This window comes from Porites lutea, chromosome 4 (genome assembly GCF_958299795.1).
Source record: "Porites lutea chromosome 4, jaPorLute2.1, whole genome shotgun sequence".
Classification (NCBI taxonomy): Eukaryota; Metazoa; Cnidaria; class Anthozoa; order Scleractinia; family Poritidae; genus Porites; species Porites lutea.
The window spans coordinates 7,323,281-7,346,320 of NC_133204.1; the positions used below are offsets into that span (position 1 = coordinate 7,323,281).

Genomic DNA, 23,040 nt, shown 5'->3' on the forward strand with positions numbered 1-23,040 from the left:
GTTTTCGGGTCGTCGACGACGTTCCAGAGAAGAAAGGAATGGATTTGTGAAAGCAGATGTTGTCAAGTAATGTATCAGTCAAATCGAAGCTTCAACATGCCCCTTCCGGGCAACCCCCCTGGCATTTGACTTTTTTGAAAATTATTGTTGAAATTCCCCCCTACCCGGGCCAAAATGCCGTTCAAATGCCCCACACTGGGGTCCATTCAGGTGATCACATGCCTCCACCCCGGGGACATTTCACAAGCACAAAAATGACAGAAGGACGGCGGAAACGCCTTCAGTTGTCGAACAAAATCTTTTTAAATAAAACAAAAACTGAGAAACACTGTTAGCGTATTTACTACGAACAAAAGTCTCGTGCAAAGCGGCGGAAATCGCTGCTACAGGGTCACTGAATGCTCAGCTTTTCTTCGTCATGCAACATACAAAGCGTTCTATAAAAAAGATCCCACCTATTGAGATTACTACATCATGGCCATTTCACTGACATGCATCATCGCTCACCTTATTAATCAACATACTTGCAGTAGGTCAAAGTAGTTGACCTGAGCTTTTTATTTTATTTTATGTTGTTGAATGGAATCGCCGGTATAGGTATTGTATTTCATTGTAAACACAACAATAAAATACATTCATACATTCAAAGCCTGAATCCAATATTAAAAATTTTAAAATTTAAATACTTCAAATACGCCACAAAGCTTGTTTAAACCCTTTCCTCGTAACCAATTGGCCACAAAGGCACAATCTTTTCCATGAAAATCCTCTAACACCGCGTCCCCCATAGCTCGCCACGCCAAAGATTTTACATGAAATCGAGGGTGCAGTTCAAATTCCCCACCCCTAAAGCATGGGGATCAAATTCCCCACCCCCTGGAAGACTCTGATAATCAAATCCCCTCCTCCCCGGGACGGCAAAGGTGTCAAATGCCCAGGGTATGCCCTGGGGGGCATGTTGAAGCTTCGATTTGACCGATACATAAGTAGACATATTAAATTCTGCAAGCAGAATACTGCAATGCTGATCGTACTACGTGAAAATTAACTCTGCAAGACATCAACACGACGCCGAAAGAACTCAAAAGAGAGCGGGATTGTAGCCATAGACAGCTGTTTCGCCCTACTTGTGGCTCGTCGGTATGGCGTAACAACCAGAAAGCTCTGGTGAAAAATATCCGCGCACCCTGATCTAAGCTCTGACCCAGAACTCTCGACACCCACAGAATCACGCCATACCACGTGTTTTCTGGGGGGCAAGAGTCCAAGTGTCAAGTTGATGTCTCGCAGAGAAAATAAATAGTTGGCCAAAACCAACCTTAAACACATGGACAAAACCATGCAAAAATTACGGCATATCGGATCTATAAAAGATATACGGTCCCAGAATACATAAAGTACAAACATTAACCACAAAGGACTGCAAAGGACCGCAAACGAATATGCCGGAGAACGTAGGATCTGTAAAGACCTGATCAGCAAAAATGAAGAGTAGACATATTAAATTCTGCAAGCAGAATACTGCAATGCTGATCGTACTACATAAGTGTTCGTTTACATGTATTTGTGGGATTTTTTTGCCCTTAAACCCTTCCACGACTACAGTTTATGCTCGGTCTGCATTTTACCCCAGCCTGCGTTTTACTCTTCGTCTGCAGTCTACATTTTACACACGGTCTGCATTTTACCTCTGGTCCGCAGTCTGCAGTCCGCAGTCTTCGTTTTACACTGACCGATTTGATAACCAGCAATGTTAACCGTCTCTGATCGGATTCCAAACCCTTCTAAAACGACTCATAAAGACACAGGAACACAGGTAAATACATCTTATTATTTTATTAGCTAATAATACAGCGTAAATACATTTAATTATTCTATTAGCTAATACAGCGTTCGGGTTCCCTGTGGCCTGACCTAGAACTCTCAACACCCACAGAATCACGCCATACCACACCCAGAAGACACGTGGTATGGCGTGATTCTGTGGGTCTGTGGGTGTTGAGAGTTCAAAGTAATAAAGGCCACAGGGTCCAGTGGAGTTTCGTGTGAATAAATGAATTACTTATTTAAAGTCTCACCTTGAAAAATGTCTATACCTGTCGCTTAGCACGATTAATTAGCTCAATGGGATTTTTATGAATCTACTGTAAACGATTTCTTCCCTTCTTATCTGACCGAGATCGACTTTGTTGTTTGCCATTTTGAAAATCAATAACCGCAAACCATCTCCTCGCTGGCGCACGCAACGTCGCCCGAAGGGCAACCGAGGCACGAAGTGCCGAGTAAGCCGATCTAACGAGCCCTCAGTCTCTTGGTTTGCGGTCTATAGAATGTGTAACGAAACTGTAACGCGATCAAAATAACCCATTTTTCAGAGGTTTTCGACGGGTTTTGATGTTCTAACGACAAAAAACATCTCCTCTGGACCAGGTGTAAAGGCGGGCGAGGGCGCACGCGAATTTCGCGGCTTCGCCGCTCGTGCGCCCGGCTCGACAAAACCGCCATACTACGCAGGCTAGGTCAGGGCTAAAAATCAGAGTGCGTGGATATTTTTAATCAGAGCTTTCTCTGGTTGTTGCGCCATACTGACGAGCCCCAAAAAGGGCGAAAACAGATGTCCATGGCTACAATCTCGCTCTGTTTTGAGTTCTTTCGCTGTCGTGTTGATGTCTTGCAGTGTTAATTTTCACGTAGTGCGATCAGCATTGCAGTATTTAATATGTCTACTTATCATTATTGCTGATCAGGTGTTTATAGATCCTACGTTCTTCGGCGTATGCGTTTGCGGTCCTTTGCAGTCCTTTGTGGTTGATGTTTGCACCAATATTAACCCTGCAAAAGGAACGACATTAGGAACTGTTTTGCTTTCCATCCAAGAAAGTGGAAAGAAGTAACATGCTCCAATACAAACTTTAGAAAAAAAAAAGAACGGAATGATTTACGTTTGTAACATAATATGTATGCTACACTACCAGGAGCTTACCAGGAAATCTATCTCTGAGGCCCGCGGTTCAAACGTCGAACTTAACATTAGCCTGTTCACAGTCCCCTATTTTTCCGTATGAGATCGTCGAGATCGAGCGCGTTGCGTAACGGGCTGCCAACTTGCATGAGTGTCAAACTACTTAGGGGGCAGGGGGCGGTTTGGGAGGAAGCAAGAAAAATAGAGGGACTGTAATAACATCACTGCAGCTCGCGTTCAATGAAAACGAATTGAGAGCTCGTCCCTGAACAAGTAACGCAAGCCATAGACAAAAGCTGGCTGAATAAAAATACCTTCCTCAAAGTCTGTAGCGTTCAGTGCGTTAAGGACTTTTCCTGCACTCTTAATTTATGTACTCGTTATGTTTCTGGTGAAAAGACAGCTGCAAGCAGCATAAACGAAACGTCAAACCTCAACTAGGCTTCCGTGCCTCTTAACCAGTGTGATAAAACCGAAATTGAAAAAAATCCCTGATTTTCCGTGAATTCCAAGAAACAAAAACGCTATGTCCGCGATGTCACTGATATCCTAACAAAGTCTCGATCGGAGGAGAATTGACTTGGACTGCTGACACTTAGGTGCGATGGGATCGACTCGTACTGTCCAAGCATTATAATGGTAAAAAACCGACAGAGTCATGGCTTTCTCCGTAATACGTGAGACAAAGGCTCCAATAATAACTTTTAAATGACACATGTCTAATACTCACGGCAGTGGATCCTAGAGCAACAATTCGTGCATGAATTCGCTCATTATCTCTGACAGCCTAACGGGCTACATTAACAGGCACAGTTAACAGACAATATGTAACGTCGAACAGATCACATCGACACACATGGATGGAGTAAAGCCCTCTTCAACATTAAACACGGGAATTACTGACTTGCTTCGTCCTGAATTAGGTAAATTTGACTATTATATATATGGAAAAAAGGTCATTTGAAACAAATTGAAAACTTTCTTTGAACGCCCTGGTGGTTGTTTCAGTCTTCCTTAGACGCTCCAACAGGCGCTTTTGTAGTACGCAAACATGAATAACACGCAACAAGCGCTCCTTGATCGGTGGACGCGTTCACGCCCCTGTTGACCATCTTTGTGAAAGGGGGATCCGTGCAAAGACAGAGTGCGATCTGGGTACGAGTTAAAAGTATAGAAATTCAAACTTTAGGGCTGGTTATTTGAACAAAGATTAGATGGCAGGGCCCGCGGAGCAGTTTTTAATTTTCGATATAAGTTAACGAACCTCGTTATAACGAACATATTTTGCCACACCCTTGACCCTTCGTTACATCGAGGTTCCACTGTACTTAATTTTATTTATTTGTTTTTCAAAAAGTGGGGGGCCCTGGACCCCCAGCCCCTACCCCTGCGGGGGTCCTGGTCGGGTTAAACTACCGTTCCATTATTCAAAATAATAGTTGCGAAATATGCGGACACTTATACACTGGTCCTTCAATAGGCTAGTCTGAGTATCAGGCTTTTCTAAGGGGCTACGAGACAGGAGATTTTCGCTTTTCTTTTCCCCTTTTCCTCCAAACACGCCTGATACTCAGGCTGTCAACAGGCCTTTAACAACTTTCAAAAACCAACCCTCACTTTCAAAACGAGGCCAAGTGCAGAAACAGTACTCATTATAAAAATGATTTTTTTAATGATTATATAGATAGCTTATTTCACTGACTTGACGCAACCCGTAAATGGACTGACGACAACCTCGTTACCAGGGACGGGTAGGAGAGAACCCTGGCAACGAGGTTGATCAGAAAGTTGCATACCTTTGCGAGGGCAAAATGTGGTTTGGGCATGCGCTGGAAACGATCCACGATCTTAAACCTGCGGGGCATTGAGGGGTAGAGTAAGATCACTACCCTAGGGAGGTTACAATCAACGATAAGTTAAAGAGACAGACTATTTTCTGATTCTCTTTGAACATTTCATCCAGCCTCGTACCCCGGACACCCAGGCCTCTCGGTTTAAACTGGCGTCAGGAGAACAGGAAGGTCGTCTATGATTGTTACGTATATCTCGTTGGTTCCGGCCATCGCCGCGTAAAGGATGAACAAACAAACTGGCGTCGGTAAAATAACCTTCGTGTCTCTTCTGAATTTGAGGGAAAAAACCCTTGACTGAGAACCTCTTTGACAATGACTCTGAATGCCGCGAGGATTGTGAATGTGATAACGAACGTAATAATCATTGTAGTATAGTAGTGAAAGTGTTTTTGCAGATGTCGTGCGATGAATATCCCTTCAGACCAAAAAGTTGAAAAAAAAGTCTTGCGGTAAAAGGAGGGCGGAAAGTTAACAACTTGGTCAAAACACGCCCCAGAGTATTGTTAAATCCATTCCTTACTACAACCGCTATATTTACTACTTGTCAATACTAAGCATGTAAGAGCGTATTTACAGAGTACAGACCATACTTGTTGCTGCTCCAGCTTGAATAAAGCAGACAATATCAGTCGGTTCTAAATTCAGGATATAAACCTTACTTCAATAAACTGAATGAGGACTATATACAAGTTGTGTGTCAACTCTCCACATCACACTTCTTGAGTGCACGTTAATACTGCATGTAACACTTCCTTAATCATCCAAATGGCAAAGAAGAGCCACACCACGCATGATCCAATGGGACTGTGGCTGATCAGATGGCAGGCGCATGTCCATCACAAAGCTAGTGGACTGGCCTGTGGTAGAGAGCGTACCTCACCTCTCGCTTGTTTTGTAAACAGCGGCGACATAACGCGGCCCGTCAACAATCTCTTCCTTCTTGCAAAGTTTGAGCCACAAAACAGGCATGCTATCATACAAAGCTTTCGGGTGCGCCTCTCTAATCACTCTCTCTTCTCGATCCCATCGACAGCCTTCCATGAACAAGCCATTAACATAGACACCGTCCTCGGGTGGAGTTTCATAATTATTGTCGCCAAGAACCTCGAAGACAAACGTTAGGAGATCAATAGGAATGGTGCATTTTCTGGCGTAGTTCTGCTTTGATCCCGTTAAGAAGGCCTGAGTGAAGAAAAACCCAGATACCAAGAACATGGGAGGCACTCCATTGTCATACCACTCTTGAAGAAACTTGAGGCGAGCAATCAGATCATTGACGTAACTGCGAGTGCTTTGAGAGATGGGTAGGACTTCTCCATGTACAGAACAGGGATTTTGCCTTTAAGGACGCCGCCCGCCACCTCCTCTAGTTCAGAGGGCATACCAACCAGGCCCTGGGATCATATAAAAGGTCGGGTAAACCGTCTTAGTGAGTCCCATTCCTAAACACGCAGCGAAAACTACTTCCTGTAAGTGCGCCTACCCCGTAGAAAAAGGAGCAAAATATATCCCCGGCAGCGAGGGGTAAGAGGAAACGGTAACATTTCTCGGATAGATTTCCTAGACACAAGTGTAATGTGCAACATATCACCCAATATCGCACACAGATGAACGCAACATGATTTGAAATAACGGTTGCCTGACGTGCTATTTCCACCTTAGGGGAAACTGTATTTACTGCTTCCACTCAGTGACAAGTTCGCGAGGGTCCAGTAATACAGTCAACTCTTTTTAAACAGACATCAAGAGTTAGTCTCTGTCTTATTTGACCCTCTATGCATTGCACACCTAGAGTAAGTCATTTTCAGTCATTTTCTCTGACTCGCTATAAGGCGCGCAGACACTTCCCGTGGCAATGGCCACGGTTTGCCTTAGCGACTGTAAAGGAATAAAGACTCTACTTCATGTTTAGTCAAAACTTCAAACAAGAACTCTATAAAAATAGCTATTCAATTTATACGAAGGTTCACTCACCTTAACAGCTTTCAGTATGTGCATAAGCGAAGATCGCACGACTTCTCGTTAGCCTGTTAAACCTGACCATTTCCTGCACTAATACCGTGTTCATACTCTGCGTATAGGTGGTGGGGTATTTCCGCAGTGCCGCTTCCATGTCAAAGTTCTTGTGTAAAATATCCTCAGCCACCCCAAAGAGTATCTCGTCGTCGGATTTTCCACCTTTGGCGGAAGCTCGAGACTGCGTCAAAAGGATGCTGTTGAACAACTGTTGGGTTTCCTGTTGGTTATTACTAATGTCTGCATTTGGCGTGTATTCCAAATACCTCAGGATGCGCCATGAGCGGAAGGCTGCGTCCGTACTCGATGTACGATGCGTAGTCGCCTTCTTTAGGAGCAAAGTAGCTGCCTCTTAGCGAAAACTTGTAGTCTTTATTGTTTATGATGGCCGCGCAGTAGAAGTTATCCTGGATTGTCAACAGGGTTCGTCCATCACGTTACACGGCCTCTGTAGTTGTATTCTCTCGTGAGGTGGCTCAGAGGGGCAAACTGGGCGTCCTGTAACGCAAAAACATGCACCAGCGCACATTAAAACAGTAAGGACGAAACCTATATACAGGCGATTCGCTCTGACCGGACAACTCTAATTAACAATTATTCCACGAGTGCGCGTTGGCTGTAATCATTTCATATCCAAACAAGCGCGAGTGGAATAATTGCTTTATTAAAAATGTCCACAAAATATCAAGAATTCTTCCCGACTTTATTTGTAAAAACAACCGATTATCAGTTTGTTTTTAATTTGAGCAGACGCGTACGGTTACCATTTTTGGAGAGGGTGAAATAGTCACCACCCTAAATCAGCAGCACATACCCATCAACACTGTAGGCCAAATAAGCCAAGGGTAGTATCGTAGAAAGAACTGCTGAGGGAATTGCTCTCAAGGGACAATAACTTCTTTTGATGGTTGATAAAAAAATCAATTTTACCTTGTTTGTTTTTGTTGTAAATCGAATTCATAACTTACACAAACAATTGAAGTTGTACATTTTTCAAGCTCCTTCTGATTCTCTTTATAAACTTTGCAAAACATTCAGTTTTCTTTTTTCTGTTTCTTGTACTTCAGTCCTTTGAGGGATTTTCTCAATGCATACCCCTCTCTGATGTACTCACTCTTATTAGCAACTGGATAAGCCTCTTGTCCCCACAGTAAACCATTATAATCATTTCAAGTACAATTTAGAACTACAGGGTAATTTTTGTACAAACAATTTCAAGGAAATACTTGAAACCGAAGTCACTATCTAATACAAAACTATTAAAAAAAGTATTTCTGTTGGAAATTTATTGATTATCACTCCAATGATATTCCAGTGAAGGTTTTGAAGGTTCAGTAAAACCCTCCCAGCATTCTGATATTAAAAATAGCTCATACTGACAGACCCAGTATATGTGAAGCAAAGTGACTGGAAATTTATCCTGGCTTTTACTAAATTGGCCCTGTGTTCTGTATTGTCAATCATAAATATTTGTTGTGGCTCCCGGTTTACAAGCAAACTTACGAACAGCGAAGTAGAAAATTGGTTTAATGAACATTCCCATATGACTTTTGCAAGACTCATACTAATAATTTATAGTGAGCTCGTAGCATATGTTTAGGATAAGGAAGAGAGTTATTAATACCACTGTAGGTGGAAAATATAAGAGATGGAGACTGGGCTGGTTGCTTGAAAATTCACGAAGCTTATATATAACTGAACTTGCCGAGATGCCGAATCACGGTAAGTGTAGTCACCCATGAACTGTTCATACATCACGCCTTCTGATGTCTAAAAATTCCATTAAAAATGTTCTTGAAAACCTTTTCTTGATGTTTGGACATGGGAAAACTAAAAACTGAGCAAAAACTCATCGTCCCTCCATGTCTATGTTGTGGTTTAATTTTATCCTTGGTTTAAATTTTATTTCCTTTTGTTTTGGGGAATGGTAATATATGATAATGAGTTTGAAACAAAAGAAATTGAAATTTAAACCAAGGATAAAATTGAACCACAACATCTGCATTCTCCGCCATATTTGTTTTGAAGGAAAATGCTACTCAGTCTTACTCGGCCAAATTTCTTAACTGGGGCGACCATGTAAACTCGGTTCCAGACCTCGCTGTCAGCCCCCCCCCCCCCCACCCCCCTGATTTACTCTAAGAAAATTTGGAGAGTTGTTTACCTTGTCTTCAGGGTTGCTTTCTCTTACTGATCCAACAGTCATTCCTGTGAGTTGTTTTGCAGGTTGCCATTCTATTCCACTTCACCAAGAATCTCAAATATGTGATGCAATGTTGTCAATCACTAAAAAAAATTGACAAAAATCAACTTGATTTAACGTAGCATTTTAAAGAACGGAACTTGTATAAGAGTTTTTTCAACACCTAATCTCATGTCAGGTCAGGTTAAGGGTCCATTATTTGTATTTTGAATGGAAATTTAACTGCTTTTACATCCTTATTATCAAGGTGTCCATAAAAGCAAGGTGTTCACATGGCCAGAATTGACTTTACTACGGGGTTCTACTTCTGGGGTGGAGACACTCCCTCATTTGGTCTGGACAGGGATGTTGCGCTGTACAGGATATGGTTTTCAGGGTCTTGAGTCTTCCCCACTATTTGGTGTCTTTAACAGGGTGTGTTTTTGAACTGGAAGCCTTTAAAAGAGTACGTGTGAAGGCTGCAGGTTCCACAAAATTAATATGAAAAAATTACCTAATTCTGTATGCAACACCTAACTAATCAGGGTTACAGTTGAACCTTGATTATCTGGACTTTTCAATTATACACACTTGTTTTGCTGGTCCTGTTTTTCATGAATATTTACCCTTTAAGCCATAAGAGTGATCAGCAAGTTTCTTCTTGTAATATGAATGCCTTGTAAAACAGAGGGGTCACTAGCAAGGCTGTTGCCTTACGGGTGCCCGGTTGCCAGAGGCGCCTACGATTTACCCTCGGGTGACCAAAAATTCAAACAGGGAGCCCGAACAGGCGCCTAAAACATATGATTCTCAGGCTAACTTCCAGTGAACAAACAACAAAATTCCCTGCTCATTCTGCAGTTTTGAAACAACAAAGGAAAACATTGTTTGATCGTCGGCGATAGGCAAAAATATATTACTGCTGATACAAGGTAAACAAACAGCACTTATGTCTTGAAATTTGCTTCTGTGACTTCTGCTGCAGAACAGTTAAAGTTTCTTGTCTGAAAATGGTGTCAAATGAATAATTTAATAGTCTTTGAAAAACCTTCGATAATAAAATCATGACTTTTCCTTCAGCGTTAGAAACGTTAGGTAGCTACTGCATGAGTAAAAACTGAGAAAAAGTTAATAAAGTTTCTGATCTTTTTTAATTGGGCTCCTAGAAATGCGGCTTGGGCTTCTAAATTTTTCTTCTAATTTTCTTAGGCAGCAGCCCTGCACTAGAATTACTGACCTGAAGGGCAACAAATGAGAATTTAGATTTTGATGTTAGAGTTTAAAGGGTTAATTAAAGATGTGATCTTGAAAAATTGAAATGATTAAAAGTTCATTAATCCTTCCAAACATCTGTTTAAAACACTGTTTTAATCTGTTTCGCTTTGAAAAAGCGCAAGTGGCACAAGATGAACAATAAATATTCAGCTGAATTCTAATATGCTCAATTGTTATGTTGCTAAGGAAATGTCATGCTTGATTCCACATTGGTTCGATCATAAACTCAAATCACTGCCATGTCTATGCAATGAAAGCAGTCTGTTATTTAGATTAAGGATAAGCAAACCATTATTTCACATTTGGAGAAAAGTGAAAAAGGAACAAATTTAGCACTCAAGTTTAAAATCAGCAAGCAGCAGATCTCAGATATATGCAAAAACAAAGAGAAGATCCAGAAATTCACCGACAGTGTTGAGACAAGCGTAGGATTGAAAATATGAGTTTTAAAGGCTTCAGCAGCACACCTCTACCATTGTAGGAAAATCAGCTTACCCGAAGGGTAAGATATTATTCTTTAGTAAAATCTAACTAGTGGTCTATTATCTATGCTGCATTCTGATTGGTTAGGCTACTACTAGGCTATATGGCTAGATGAAATTGCACGATGGGTAAATACCAACCGGGCAGAGGAACATGGCCTACTCCTCAAAATAGGAAATGAACAAACTTGAAATTCAGACTAGGGACATACATACTCCCCCCCACCCCCAATACTTGTCCAACACTTTGACAAACTAATGCATGGCTCTGTTTAATTTCTTATTGTATTTTTTGTTCTTTATTCTTATACTTTTGTACAGAATTTTCATGACAATACAATGCCATGCATAAATTTTTCAGAGCATTGGACAACCCTCCCCCCATCCAAGAGCAGACCTCTCAAGTCGCACGGTTTTGAGGACAATCTCACAGTCTCAGGCACAAAAATCTCACAAGCCAATGGAATACACTTTTTGAATATTTTCATTTTTGCCTTGTAAAATCGATTTTTAGGCATCAATTCTGTAGAAAAGTTCTAAGGCATATTCACTTCTATTTGTCATATTTGATCATCTTGTTGACAAGATAAATGCCAAATAAAGTTATCGTTACAGTATGTTGCCCAGTATCTGCACACTTCAGTTTAAGCTTGCAATAACTTTCCTTTGTTAATAGCAGGAGCTCTGAAATTTGGCCCAGAGAAAATCTATTTAGTCCTTAATATGACAAAGGACAGTTTAACTTTTTTGCCTTTGTTTCCATCGCGAAAATAATATTTTTGCAGAGCTCCTATGTTGCCAAGTATCCAGACAGCTGGCCCAGTATCCAGACACAACAATAACAAAGTAATTGTACATAAATTTCGACAGGCAAGCAACGTATAAGCTTCTCTTGCACTTGCAAAGTAGTCTGGCAATCGATTCCAAAAATATAACCTAGCATTGTGAAATAAAACATAACAAATGACTGGGGTACGGTGGGGAACACGAGTGGCTGTTTTAAAAATGGTATAATTCTCACTTCCTTGTCTAGGAACTTTTTCACTGATTTAAGGAAGGCATTTAGTCTGACATGCAGTGTTGATTTCTTCATGCTCAGTCCCCATAATAAGCCTGCTTTTCTTGTACTAATTCCTCCTTCTTTCACATCTCTCAATCCCTTTGTGACATTTTTCAGACCATTGCAACCCCATTCTAGCAGTCACAACTGGGGAAAGTATGAGAATTCCAGGTTCAACTCAGAAGCTTTCGGTTATATATAGAAAATGCAGTCATGCGAAACAAGCCGTGCACACGAAATCAAGTCGCCTCTGAATGAGTGAGGAAAATTTCCGTACGGAGTTGAGTAGAATTACATTTTACGACTATATCATATATCCTAAGCTTTTAGTTACTGATATGAAATAAATCTTATCCGGATAATGTACATAGCTAATTCATCAATTCTTTACATATGCAGCAAATGAAAAACTGTCTGGAAACGGGGCGCCTGACATCAATACTTAGTGAATGTTTCTGGCCTCCGTTATTCCAAACAAATCGAATTTCAAGAAGAATTAATAAACTTTCTGAAAACCTGACTTCCTTAAGTATCTTCACTTTAAAAATAAAACAGTTTCTTTGAAAATATCACACATTACCCACCCTTTTCTGAGCAGCACTAATTTTACTGCGCAGAAAACAGCGTAAATATTAGCCATGAAATGTTTACTCACCTGAACAGAACAGCTTTCAAATCGGCAAAACTTTCATCTTAAAGCTGAAATGTTCAGCTTTCATTCGAAATACTTTGTTTACCCAGAACTGAAAAGGGTGCCTCAAAAATTGAGTTTTTGTTTCAAGTGTCCGGATACTGGTACCATCCGGATACTGGGCAACATACTGTACCAGTTTGTCACACTTAGATACGTTTCGCACATAATGTCAAAATGGTGGAAAACGATGAAAATTCCTCAGGTAAAGACAAAGTTCAAAAAAGAATGGGAAGGTTTGTATCCTGTTAAATGATTCTTAGCGATCCATTTTCGTTTTTATGTCTTCCTTACACCTGGTTTTAGTTCTTTTTTATGCCGTCGATAAACTTCCAGGTTTCTCCCTAAATCTCCAGGTTTTTGGTCTTTTGGGGTTGAGAGGTCTGCAAGAGGGCCTCTTTTAAGTAAGGCCCACATTTAAGCGAACACCCTATATTATATTAAGTGAACGAATGGCTTACTTTGTTTGAAGACTTTCTTCCCATTTTTACTGCAAAGAGAGACTGTATTCAGGGAACACCAACTAAGGTCACGTGGGTTAATCCACAAATTACATGAAAATTACAGGTTTCACTGTAGATGGGGATGGTAAAATGCCCGGACAAGGGCTACCTTAAAATTACCTGATAGTGGTCAGATTTAAAACATTAGCCTAATCCTTTCACTAACATTATCTAAATATTTCATGCTCATGAGACCAACATTTTCTGTGTTAAAGCCTTTAAAAACTTTAAGTTCATAAGCTCGAGCATACCTTATAAGACCATTGCGGGACCTTCGGCTTCTGCCAAGCCACGTCCGTGAAATTCTATGCCATAAATAAAGCTAAGTGTTTGACGAATAAGTCAAAGATCCGATCGAGGTGATATACGAATGTCACTTTAGGACCAATTTAACTACAAACATGTTCTGCGTGCACCGTCGCCATATTTGTTTCTTTTAGTGCCCAGTCTCAATTAGCGCTCGAGTTTGCGCGCGAGCTTTCAGAGCACTCGTTTCGCGTTTCTCGAGTACTCGATCGAAAACGCGATCAAACGCGATCGACTTTTTCATGAAATATCAAGGTTTATGGGTGAGAAAAAAGTAAATTTTACTCTAAACAAATAAGTAATGAAACCAGCCTATTGACGAACCAGAAAGCAACCTCGTTCCCAGGTTCTCTCTCCTTACTGAGGGCTTTTCAAATAATTGAACCTTAGTTACCAACAGTAAGTGAAAAATCCTTCGTGTAAAACTAAAGTGTATATATAAAGGCATCAGTGTAATAAATACGGAATGAAAATTTTACTTCCTGCTAAAAGGTAGAAGTAACTTCTCAACCACATGATTTATTTCAAGTGATTCTATAATATTGAAAAACTAAGAAACAAACAAGCAGTTCTGACAGGAGCCGATTCCAACGGGATTTGCAACTATGATCTTCCAGGACCTCTATGAGAAACTCGTGAAGCGATATGCCTTACAACTAGACCGATTTGTGTGTTCAAAATTATGGCAGACTTTTGCTGCTTTTGATATATAATAATCATTCACACCTATCACCGAAACTGTAATAGGATGGGCTCCTGACAATTGCCAATCTTGTATTAATGGTAGATCAACAAATTTATCCAGCGTGATGGATGATATGATTACGAATTTAGCTGAATTTGTTGATGTTTATTTCACTGTCTCTCTGTTGATGTCTATCCCTCGCCAACGGGAACTCCGCCATCAAAAGATTAGAATGAGAAATTAGTTAGGAATGATCACTTGTGCTTGTTGTTGTTGTTGTTTTTTTTATAACGAGCGAAATAACTGCTAAAACCCTTAATCTCCTTGGCACGGAACAAATTTCATTAATCCTACCTTTTACTTTCAAAAGTGGCTAAGGTCAAAATTCGACAAAGTTTCCAAATTTCATTTTGTATAATGCTGAAAAAAGCATTAATACTACTTGAACGTACTGTCAAGGAGGCTTCACATGAATTGTAACACCGTACGATTTCGTCCACAGACAATATACTTGGACACTAAAACACTTGGACTCTGCAATACTGAATATAAATGCTTTCTTTGGATTTGACGCCTTCTTGATGTTTCTAAAAGACTGTTCTACGGAACCTTTAAAATAAGATAATTTTATACGTTTAGGTTAATGTTTTCATGAAGTATCATTTTTCATAGATCAATGCGTTGACTTTGCTCTCTTCCGGGCGGATTTTCTGTTTCTAAGGTGACGCTTTAGCCAAGAAGAAGATATTGATTTGATGAGCTGTAGGATTAAAAAAGACGATGACCTGCATGGAATGCGTTTTTCCTTTTTAACCACCTTGACTTAGAATAGATTATGAGACAGTTTCAATTTCCATGCATGTTTTCATTTGTTTGGACGTAAGAAGATTGGGTATTTTGGCTTTGACTTGGATTTGAGCGTCTAAACAAGTCTGTAGAGACAGAGGGAAGTTTGCTTAAAATTGCTTCCAAAAAGGGACAGTGTCCCGATTATGAGCACTCGCGAGCGTCATCTGTTTTTTTTCTTAAAAAGACAATAAATCTGTCATATTGACGCGTCAAGATTTCCTTCCGGACCGCACCGCCGCCGGAGTTTTCAGGTAATATTTTAGACTTTCGAATTGAAAAGTCTTCCGTCTTTTTTAAAATTTGGCTCCCGGTACGAAGACTTATCGCGATTTTGTCGCTAGCTTGGCGGCGTGGAGACCCGAAAGACTCGTTCCGCTCGCTTTTAAAGGTAGGTAGGTAGGTAGGTATTTTATTTATCCACATTAACACGGATGAGGACAAGACTCGTTTAATGCAAAGCTAAATTTTTCGAAGATGCGATTTTGCGCGGACGGTCTGCTACGTGTTAAATATTAAAAGAGCGGGAAGGATGACCCAAAGGAGGCCATTAAGGCTGATGAGTTTCGTTAACTTTGCGCTGAATTAGTTCAAGGATTTTAATCAGTTTAATCCTGATACAATGCGGCACTGATGCTTACATGCCGGTATGAGATCCAAGCATATTTCCGTTCAATTTACTGGTCCTGCAGTGCGGCTAATGCTGTAGAAAGCCGAAGTTTCACTATTGGTTTGTTTATGGAAACCAAACTGTTTCGGTTGTTTTGGTTTTATAAGATATGAGATGTATTAAGGGGTGTTGCAGTGACAGTGAGGACAGAACTACATTTTACTTACCGCGATGGAAACCATTAAACAATTACAGCCACCTTGAGTCAGTTAACGACATTTGTCCAAAATCGTGGAGGTACTAGTCTGCGTCAGAAACCGACACTCTTTCTCACGAAGCTGTTGAAGAAAGTTACGAAGGAGGTGGATATGTCGCTGAGCTCGGATAGAATCAAGTTTCCGCTGCGAAAGTGATAAAACCTCTTCTTAAGCATAATCGCTGTTTGATCCATCTTCCTCGCTATTCTGTAAAGTCGGAAATGTATACGAAAAGCTCCCAACTGGGCAGGTTGTCACTGCGTAGATGTAAAATCGCTTTCACTATACCCTACGGAGCTACGGCAAGTGCCAAATCGTCTTATGAAGTGTGCCAGTTACTGTTCCTCATAGTAATCATGGTATACTTAATTGCTGAAATGATCAAGTTCTTTCGTTATAAGAGTTACTTGTTCCAAATTTGGAATTGGTTGGAGTTCGTCCTTCTTGTGGTGTCGGTTGTGGCTGTTGTTTTATCGCTGTTTAAGGCTAAAGAAACGAGGTTATATGTGAGGAGTGTAATCCTTTCAAAGGTTCCAGTTCTGACACCATCGCACGCCTCCTGGCCATAGAAACCGTGTGGCTATTAATAGCAATTTTCCTAAGAACTCTTAAGCTACTGCAGCTTATCCGATTCAATCCTCACATCTGCCACTAAAATGCAAAGAACATTAAGGAGATCATTTAAGCCCGTTCTTTCATTTTCCGTAGTTATGGGCATTGCAGTTATCGCTTTCGCTCAGTTTGCTCATCTGTGCTTGGGGGCCAATGACTTTGAACGAACGTGCGACGACTGAGTGCACTTTTCTTCTCTTGAAACATCGTATTCCACCCGGCCAAGATGTCCTCAAGAGTGCTTATATACCAACATTATTATGACGCTTTCAACGAAAGTTTGGACGAAGATAAATTAATTGCTTACATTACGACTCATTTTATGGAAATAAGGAATGATCTGAGGCGAACGTAAACGTAAAGTTTGATAAAAGTAATGTGCAACTGAAGATGCTTGCCACAATATGGTTCACGAGCCATTGCATGTTCTTATTCCAGCTTTTTAAAAATGTGCAATTTAGAATTAGGAAAGCAGTGTTTGAGAAGATTTTATGTGTAACAACTTACCAAATATTACACACAGGCAGAAAATATTTTACGATCTTACTAATTTCAATTACACATTCATAGCTGTCCGATCGGCCTTATCGTAAATTTATTGCGAAACTCTTAATGCTTTACACTCCTTTCTACTCAAGTGAAGATACTCAACAAAGAAGTGTTACTTGTAAGTTTATTTCAAAATTTTAAGGCCGCAGAGGTCCCTATCACGTGCCGCAACAGAAACCCTACCTGCAATAAGAAAGTGGAAAGCTAGAAAAGGTTTTAAGGGAAAATATCTAGACATCAGAGTAAAGCAACTGTGCTAAAGAGGTAATACGTGTGCACGATATTGATGTACTTTTTCTAGAACAAAGAGATTAGTTTGTTGCGATAATTATGAATCAATACTTTGTATAGTTTGACAACAAGAATTAATTATTTCAAAATACGTAGCTTAACTGCACAGCTATTAGAGACCGGGCATAAAAACGAACATAAAAACCCTCTAATAAAAATGACAAGAAATGACAAGTAAAAATCTACTAATCCACTCAACTTGTCCACCAGTACTGTTACAGTATTTTGCAGTAGTTGTGGCACTAAATAAAAGAAGAGGTTGTAATTAAAAAAGGTGAACTGTTGATTTAAGGTTAAAACTCGATGAAAAGGTTGACGTACTTACTAATAATTCTAAATTAAAATAAATATAGCAGAAGGCAAGATAACTATTATAGGCCTTAGGGAAGTGTAGTTTTTTTCCGTAGTCACGTATTTGCTTGTTTTCAATATTAATGTTTGGTATTTTGCCATGATGGACTGAGAGTGGACGTTGAGTCTCAGTCTATTTTTCGTGACTTGTTGCTTTTAGTCATACATCACGACCGTCCTTTTTGTTATCCTTAGTGCTTCTTGCTTTTAGCTTCGAGTTGAAGTCCCTAGCTCCCAACCGGCTGTAACAGCAGTGTTAAATAACCTGAAGGCGTGAAAGAAAGCGGGAACTTAATTATTAACGTGGCACTTACTATATAGGCTTTGTAAAAAGTGCTTTGTCATCTGAGCTGTTTACTTCATTTTTTGTAAATTTTCTACCATTTGCACAATAAAATACCTACCATTTAAGCTGCACAAGATAAGCAAATACAGAAAATGAAATTTTGAAATTCTTGGAGATGGAACACCGTACAATCATGTAATTAGATAAGAAAGGATCATTTCCTACTGTTATTAGTTATTTATGTCAGCAATATTGTACTTGATTGTAAGCCTTCAGGTGAATGTTCTATGATCACGTATGATGCCCTAAGTTCGAATGAAAAAATACCTAAAACCTTAAAAAATACATTATAGGGGCTGTAGGGTTAACACAATTACTGGGTAGCCAAACAGTTTTCATGGTGGCCCACAAATAAGGACAGGAATAAATAACTGAAATAAATATAACAAGTAAGAATTCAAACTGGCCGCAGGCAAACCACTTGGTTATTTACAAGCATGGTCGAGGGGGTTAAACTCAAGACCTCCGAGAACAAATTTAGCAAACTATCAGGACAGGTCCAGCGCTATCACCGCTCGGTCACGCTGCCGGCTCGGGACTTGAGAGCGCGCTTGTAAGAAAGTCCTCAGTGTTAAACGTGCACAAGTGGCCGCTTGGAGGAACTGTGTACACAATAGCTATCCATATTCATTCAGGGAAGATAAACAGTAGCTGTCTGTACAAGGTTATTGAGTTTCAACTATGACAACAGGCCTGTTCGGGAAGTCACTGGCTTTATAAATTCCACTTTTGTGATTAACCTAACTGACCGAAGAAACTTATCTTCATTTTACCAGTATTCATTTACAGCTGGGATTTTTTTTCTGCATAAAGTCAGGTACTTGTCAATCAAGCAAACAACCAAAAAAGTTCAAAGTCAACTTTAGGAAATGGCATGTCAGCAAATTAAATGTAATATTTTTGCTTAGCAGATCAGTCACAAAGGCACCCGTCAGCAGGTTGATTAACAATTCAACACAAGAAACTTATCTTCATTTTACCAGTATTCATTTACAGCTGGGATTTTTTTTCTGCATAAAGTCAGGTACTTGTCAATCAAGCAAACAACCAAAAAAGTTCAAAGTCAACTTTAGGAAATGGCATGTCAGCAAATTAAAATTAATATTTTTACCGAACAAATATCTGTCACAAAGGCACCGGTCAGCAGGTTGATTAACAATTCAACACCACCGCATAAACCAACCTCACGTCCCTCTTCCAATTGGACAGATTTTTTTAAAAAACCACAAAATCAGCTAATGACAAAGCCGTACAAGGGTAAAAAAAAAGAATTTTATTTGTGAAAAAGAACGTGATCATGAAAAAAGAAAATTGAAAAGTTTACCTGTCAAAAGAAAATTGTAGTCTTATAACAACAACATTAAAAAGTGTCTCCCAGGATACAGACCACGGAAGCTATATTTTATCCATGAAATGGCCAAGTAATTAAAAACTCTGTTGTTCATTGTTATGGTGTGTGTGCTCTTAAAAATTGCTTTAGCGTCTAGATATGAGAACGGGACAAAACAGCGTAACATTCAATTAATTTTACGGACGGGTTGAATAATTATATATGTCACAATAAATATTTATGTTGAGCGTAAACAATGAGTTAAAAGGTCTTATTTTAATAAACGTGTGCTCAGTTTTCATCTGCCGTCACTTCAGCAACTCTGTTTGGAATTCAGCCGCAGACAATCAAAGAACGTTCTGCTGTAATAATCTTTGGCAAAACAATTGCTGAAGTAACTGACATATTTTTTTTCTTCTGGAATCAGCTATTTTTTGGTTCAGAATCATGTCAATTTCCCAGGAGCTTTCTAATAGGAGCAAGTCATTTGTTTGGATTGAATCGGCTTGGTTTGCTGTAACTAATGTCATCGCCTTCTTCGGAAGCCTTTCGGTTTGTTTTGCAGTATATAGAAACCAGAGACTTCGAACACTCGCTAATATGTTTATCCTAGCCCTGGCAGTCAGCGATATTATGATATCTATTTTCAGTATGCCTTTTTCAGTTGCAACATTGGTGCACGGCAGGTGGATCTTCGGAGCAGATTTTTGTCAATTTCAAGCTTTCGCGCTGTTTCTGTTTGGGCTGGCATCTCTCAACACTATGGGGGTAATCGCGGTCAGCAGATACTTTTGTGTAGTGAAGCCAGAAAAGTACATCACATTATTCACTAGGAAAAGAATCTTCCTTTACATATCTTTCGTGTGGTTTTTGGCTCTTTTCGCCACTGTACCTCCACTGTTCTTTAAAGAAGGTGGATACCAGTTTCAGCCGGGAAAGGCAATGTGTTTATACTCCTTCGAAGTTAGCATTGGTTACACGGTTTTTCTTGAATGCGTATACCTTGGCACACCATTAACCCTGATCACAATTTGCTATGCTAAAGTGTTTTACACCGTTTCGCGATCAAATCGTGTTTTTTCGCAAGTGAGTAACCCTCAGCAGCTGAGAGCTAACGTGGAAGAAGCAAAAGTGACAAAAACTTTAGCAGCAGTCATGGCTGGGTTCTCGTTTTGTTGGCTGCCAATCTGCGTAATTGATTATATAGACCTTGCGCGGGGAAAACCCACTTTGCCCCGTCGGTTATACTTAGTGTACGGGTTCTTGATTTATTTGAGCAGTACCATTAACCCGTTTATATACGGTGCCACGAACAGGCTCTTCAGGCGAGAGTACAAGGCTATTTTGGAAGCAATTTTACGCAAACTTCCCGCTGTCTCTTCAGACTTGTTTAGACGCTCAAATCCAAGTCAAAGCCAAAATACCCAATCTTCTCACGTCCAAACAAATGAAAAAATGGAAATTGAAACTCTCTCATAATCTATTCTAGCTAAAGGTATTTAAAGAGAAAAAAACCATTCAACGCAGGCTCATCGTTTTTAATCCTGTATCAAACTGATCAAATCCATGTCTTCTATTTAGTTTCAAAGGAGTCACCTTAGAAACAGAAAAGCAGTCCGGAAGAAAGCAAAATCATCGCATTGATCTATGAAAAATGATACTTCATCAAAACAATAACCTAAACGTATAAAATTATCTTCAAAGGCTCCGTATAACAGTCTTTTAGAAACATCAAACAGGCATCCGATCCAAAGAAGGCATTTCAGTGTATTCAGTAACGCAGAGTCCAAGTATATTATCAATTAAAAGCTAAGATGGAGTCTTGAATAAGGTGGTTCTTACTTTTGAGTCTGTGGACGAAATCCACGGTGTGACAATTCAAATGAGACCTCTTTAGAAGTACGTTTAAGTGGTGCTAATGTTTTTTTCAGCATTATACAATATGGAATTTGAGAATTTTGTCGAATTTTGACCCTCGCCACTTTTGGAAGTAAAAAGCAGTATTAATGAAATTTGTTCCGCGCCAAGGAAATCAAGGGTTTTAGCAGTTATTTAGCTCTGTTATAAAAAAAAAAGCAAGTACAAGTGACCATTCATTACCAGTTTATTCTAATCTTCAGATGGCGGAGTTCCCGCTGGCGAGGGAGAGACATCAACAGAGAGACAGTGAAACAAACATCAACAAATTCGTAATCATAACGTCCATCACGCTTGATAAAAATAAATTTCTAGATCCACCATTATTAAGGGAGGTGAGTTAAGGAGGATACAATGACAAATATCTCTTGATTGGCTGCTTCTCACAGGAAAAAAAAAACAGTAGATCTCTGTCACATAATTCACAAGGGGATGAAAAAGAAGTATTTTATTTACTCAACAGTTTCACTGACAAATAAATTTCAATAGGACTTGGTGAACCTACAAAGCTAAATTTTCGAAGATGCAATTTTGCGCGGATGGTCTGCTACGTGTTAAATATTAAAGAGCGGGAAGGATGACCCAAAGGAGGCCATTAAGGCTGATGAGTTTCGTTAACTTTGCGCTGAATCAGTTCAAGGATTTTAATCAGTTTAATCCTGATACAATGCGGCACTGATGCTTACATGCCGGTATGAGATCCAAGCATATTTCCGTTCAATTTACTGGTCCTGCAGTGCGGCTAATGCTGTAGAAAGCCGAAGTTTCACTATTGGTTTGTTTATGGAAACCAAACTGTTCCGGTTGTGTTGGTTTAAGATATCAGATGTATGCTACAAGACGCAGAGAAATATCCTTTTACCTGATGACTTAAAAAAGAAGATTTATCAACCTTCAACCAGTGCTGACACAGAAACAATGAAAAATAAGGCAAAGCCAATTAAAGAAGAAGTGAGAAATCGCAATACCTTTAGAACTAAAGCATTGATCGCCTCACTTATCTGACTTATTTACTCTTTTCAAAGCTTTTCAAGATTAAGTTTTTAAATGTAAATACCTTACAGATGTGAAATACTTACTCATCATGCATATTTGCACAATGGCGTTTATAATACACTGTTCAATTTTACTAGGGAATTAGTTTTCAGATCGTTATTAAGTTTTTGTATCAGAAACGAAAGCTGTTATAATATTAGTTTCTTATGCTTCCCTTCTTAATCAAAACATTGTAAATATTTTTCTTTCATGGTGTTTCATAATCCCATTTTTAACAAGGTTTTTGTGAGTGGTTTGTGATTTTCCTTACATTGTTATCGTGTTAGATACATACAACTAGCCAAAAAAAAAAGGAAAAATAGAATGGAAGCCAAGCAAAACTTTGTAAATCATCTAAGATAATCAAGGACCAATTCAGTGAATGGCTATGAGTAATCGAAAATAGATAATCCACAAGTGTATTAGCCTGCATAGCAAGCGTTTCCGTGCGAGTTCGTCGAGAAAGTTTGGACGAGAGCAAAAAAAAAAAGAAATGAGGGGGGAGGGGGAAGGGAGCGAAGGATTCTCCCCTCCCCCCCTTCCATTTTTTTTCTTGCTCCCGCTCTTACTTTCGCGCTATAACTCGACTGGAAACGCTTGCTACGCAGGCTACAAGTGTATGAAATCAATATGAACGAGCTATTGTTACAGAGTCAAAGTAAGATTTTTTAAATATTAAAAAATTTGGACCGAGAGTTGTAAACGGTCAACTGTTCAGTTTTCGTTTCAACAACGTAACATTGTATATTCATGACTACAGGAAACACAAGCAGCACTTACTTTTACAATTTAACAGTATAATTATGAGAATTATTGTATGTACAGCTTCTCCTGTATACAGTACTTGAATAAAAAGATTACTAAAACCGCTCGTTTGTACT

At 39.6% G+C, this 23,040-nt stretch overlaps 1 protein-coding gene and 1 long non-coding RNA gene across 2 annotated transcripts; one reads left to right on the top strand and one right to left on the bottom strand.

Moving 5' to 3' along the window:
• Positions 1-4,514: 4,514 nt before the first annotated feature.
• On the bottom strand, positions 4,515-9,132 carry LOC140934024 (uncharacterized). The gene is made up of 3 exons (XR_012165106.1): positions 8,996-9,132; positions 6,790-7,329; positions 4,515-6,209 (listed from the first exon to the last, which is right to left on the bottom strand). It is a non-coding gene; the product is annotated as an uncharacterized lncRNA (long non-coding RNA).
• A 10,356-nt stretch (positions 9,133-19,488) lies between these two features.
• Positions 19,489-21,001, top strand: LOC140934025 (melatonin receptor type 1B-like). The gene has a single exon (XM_073383708.1). The coding sequence runs from the start codon at positions 19,655-19,657 to the stop codon at positions 20,684-20,686; it is 1,032 nt and encodes a 343-aa protein (XP_073239809.1). The 5' UTR covers positions 19,489-19,654; the 3' UTR covers positions 20,687-21,001.
• Positions 21,002-23,040: the final 2,039 nt, after the last annotated feature.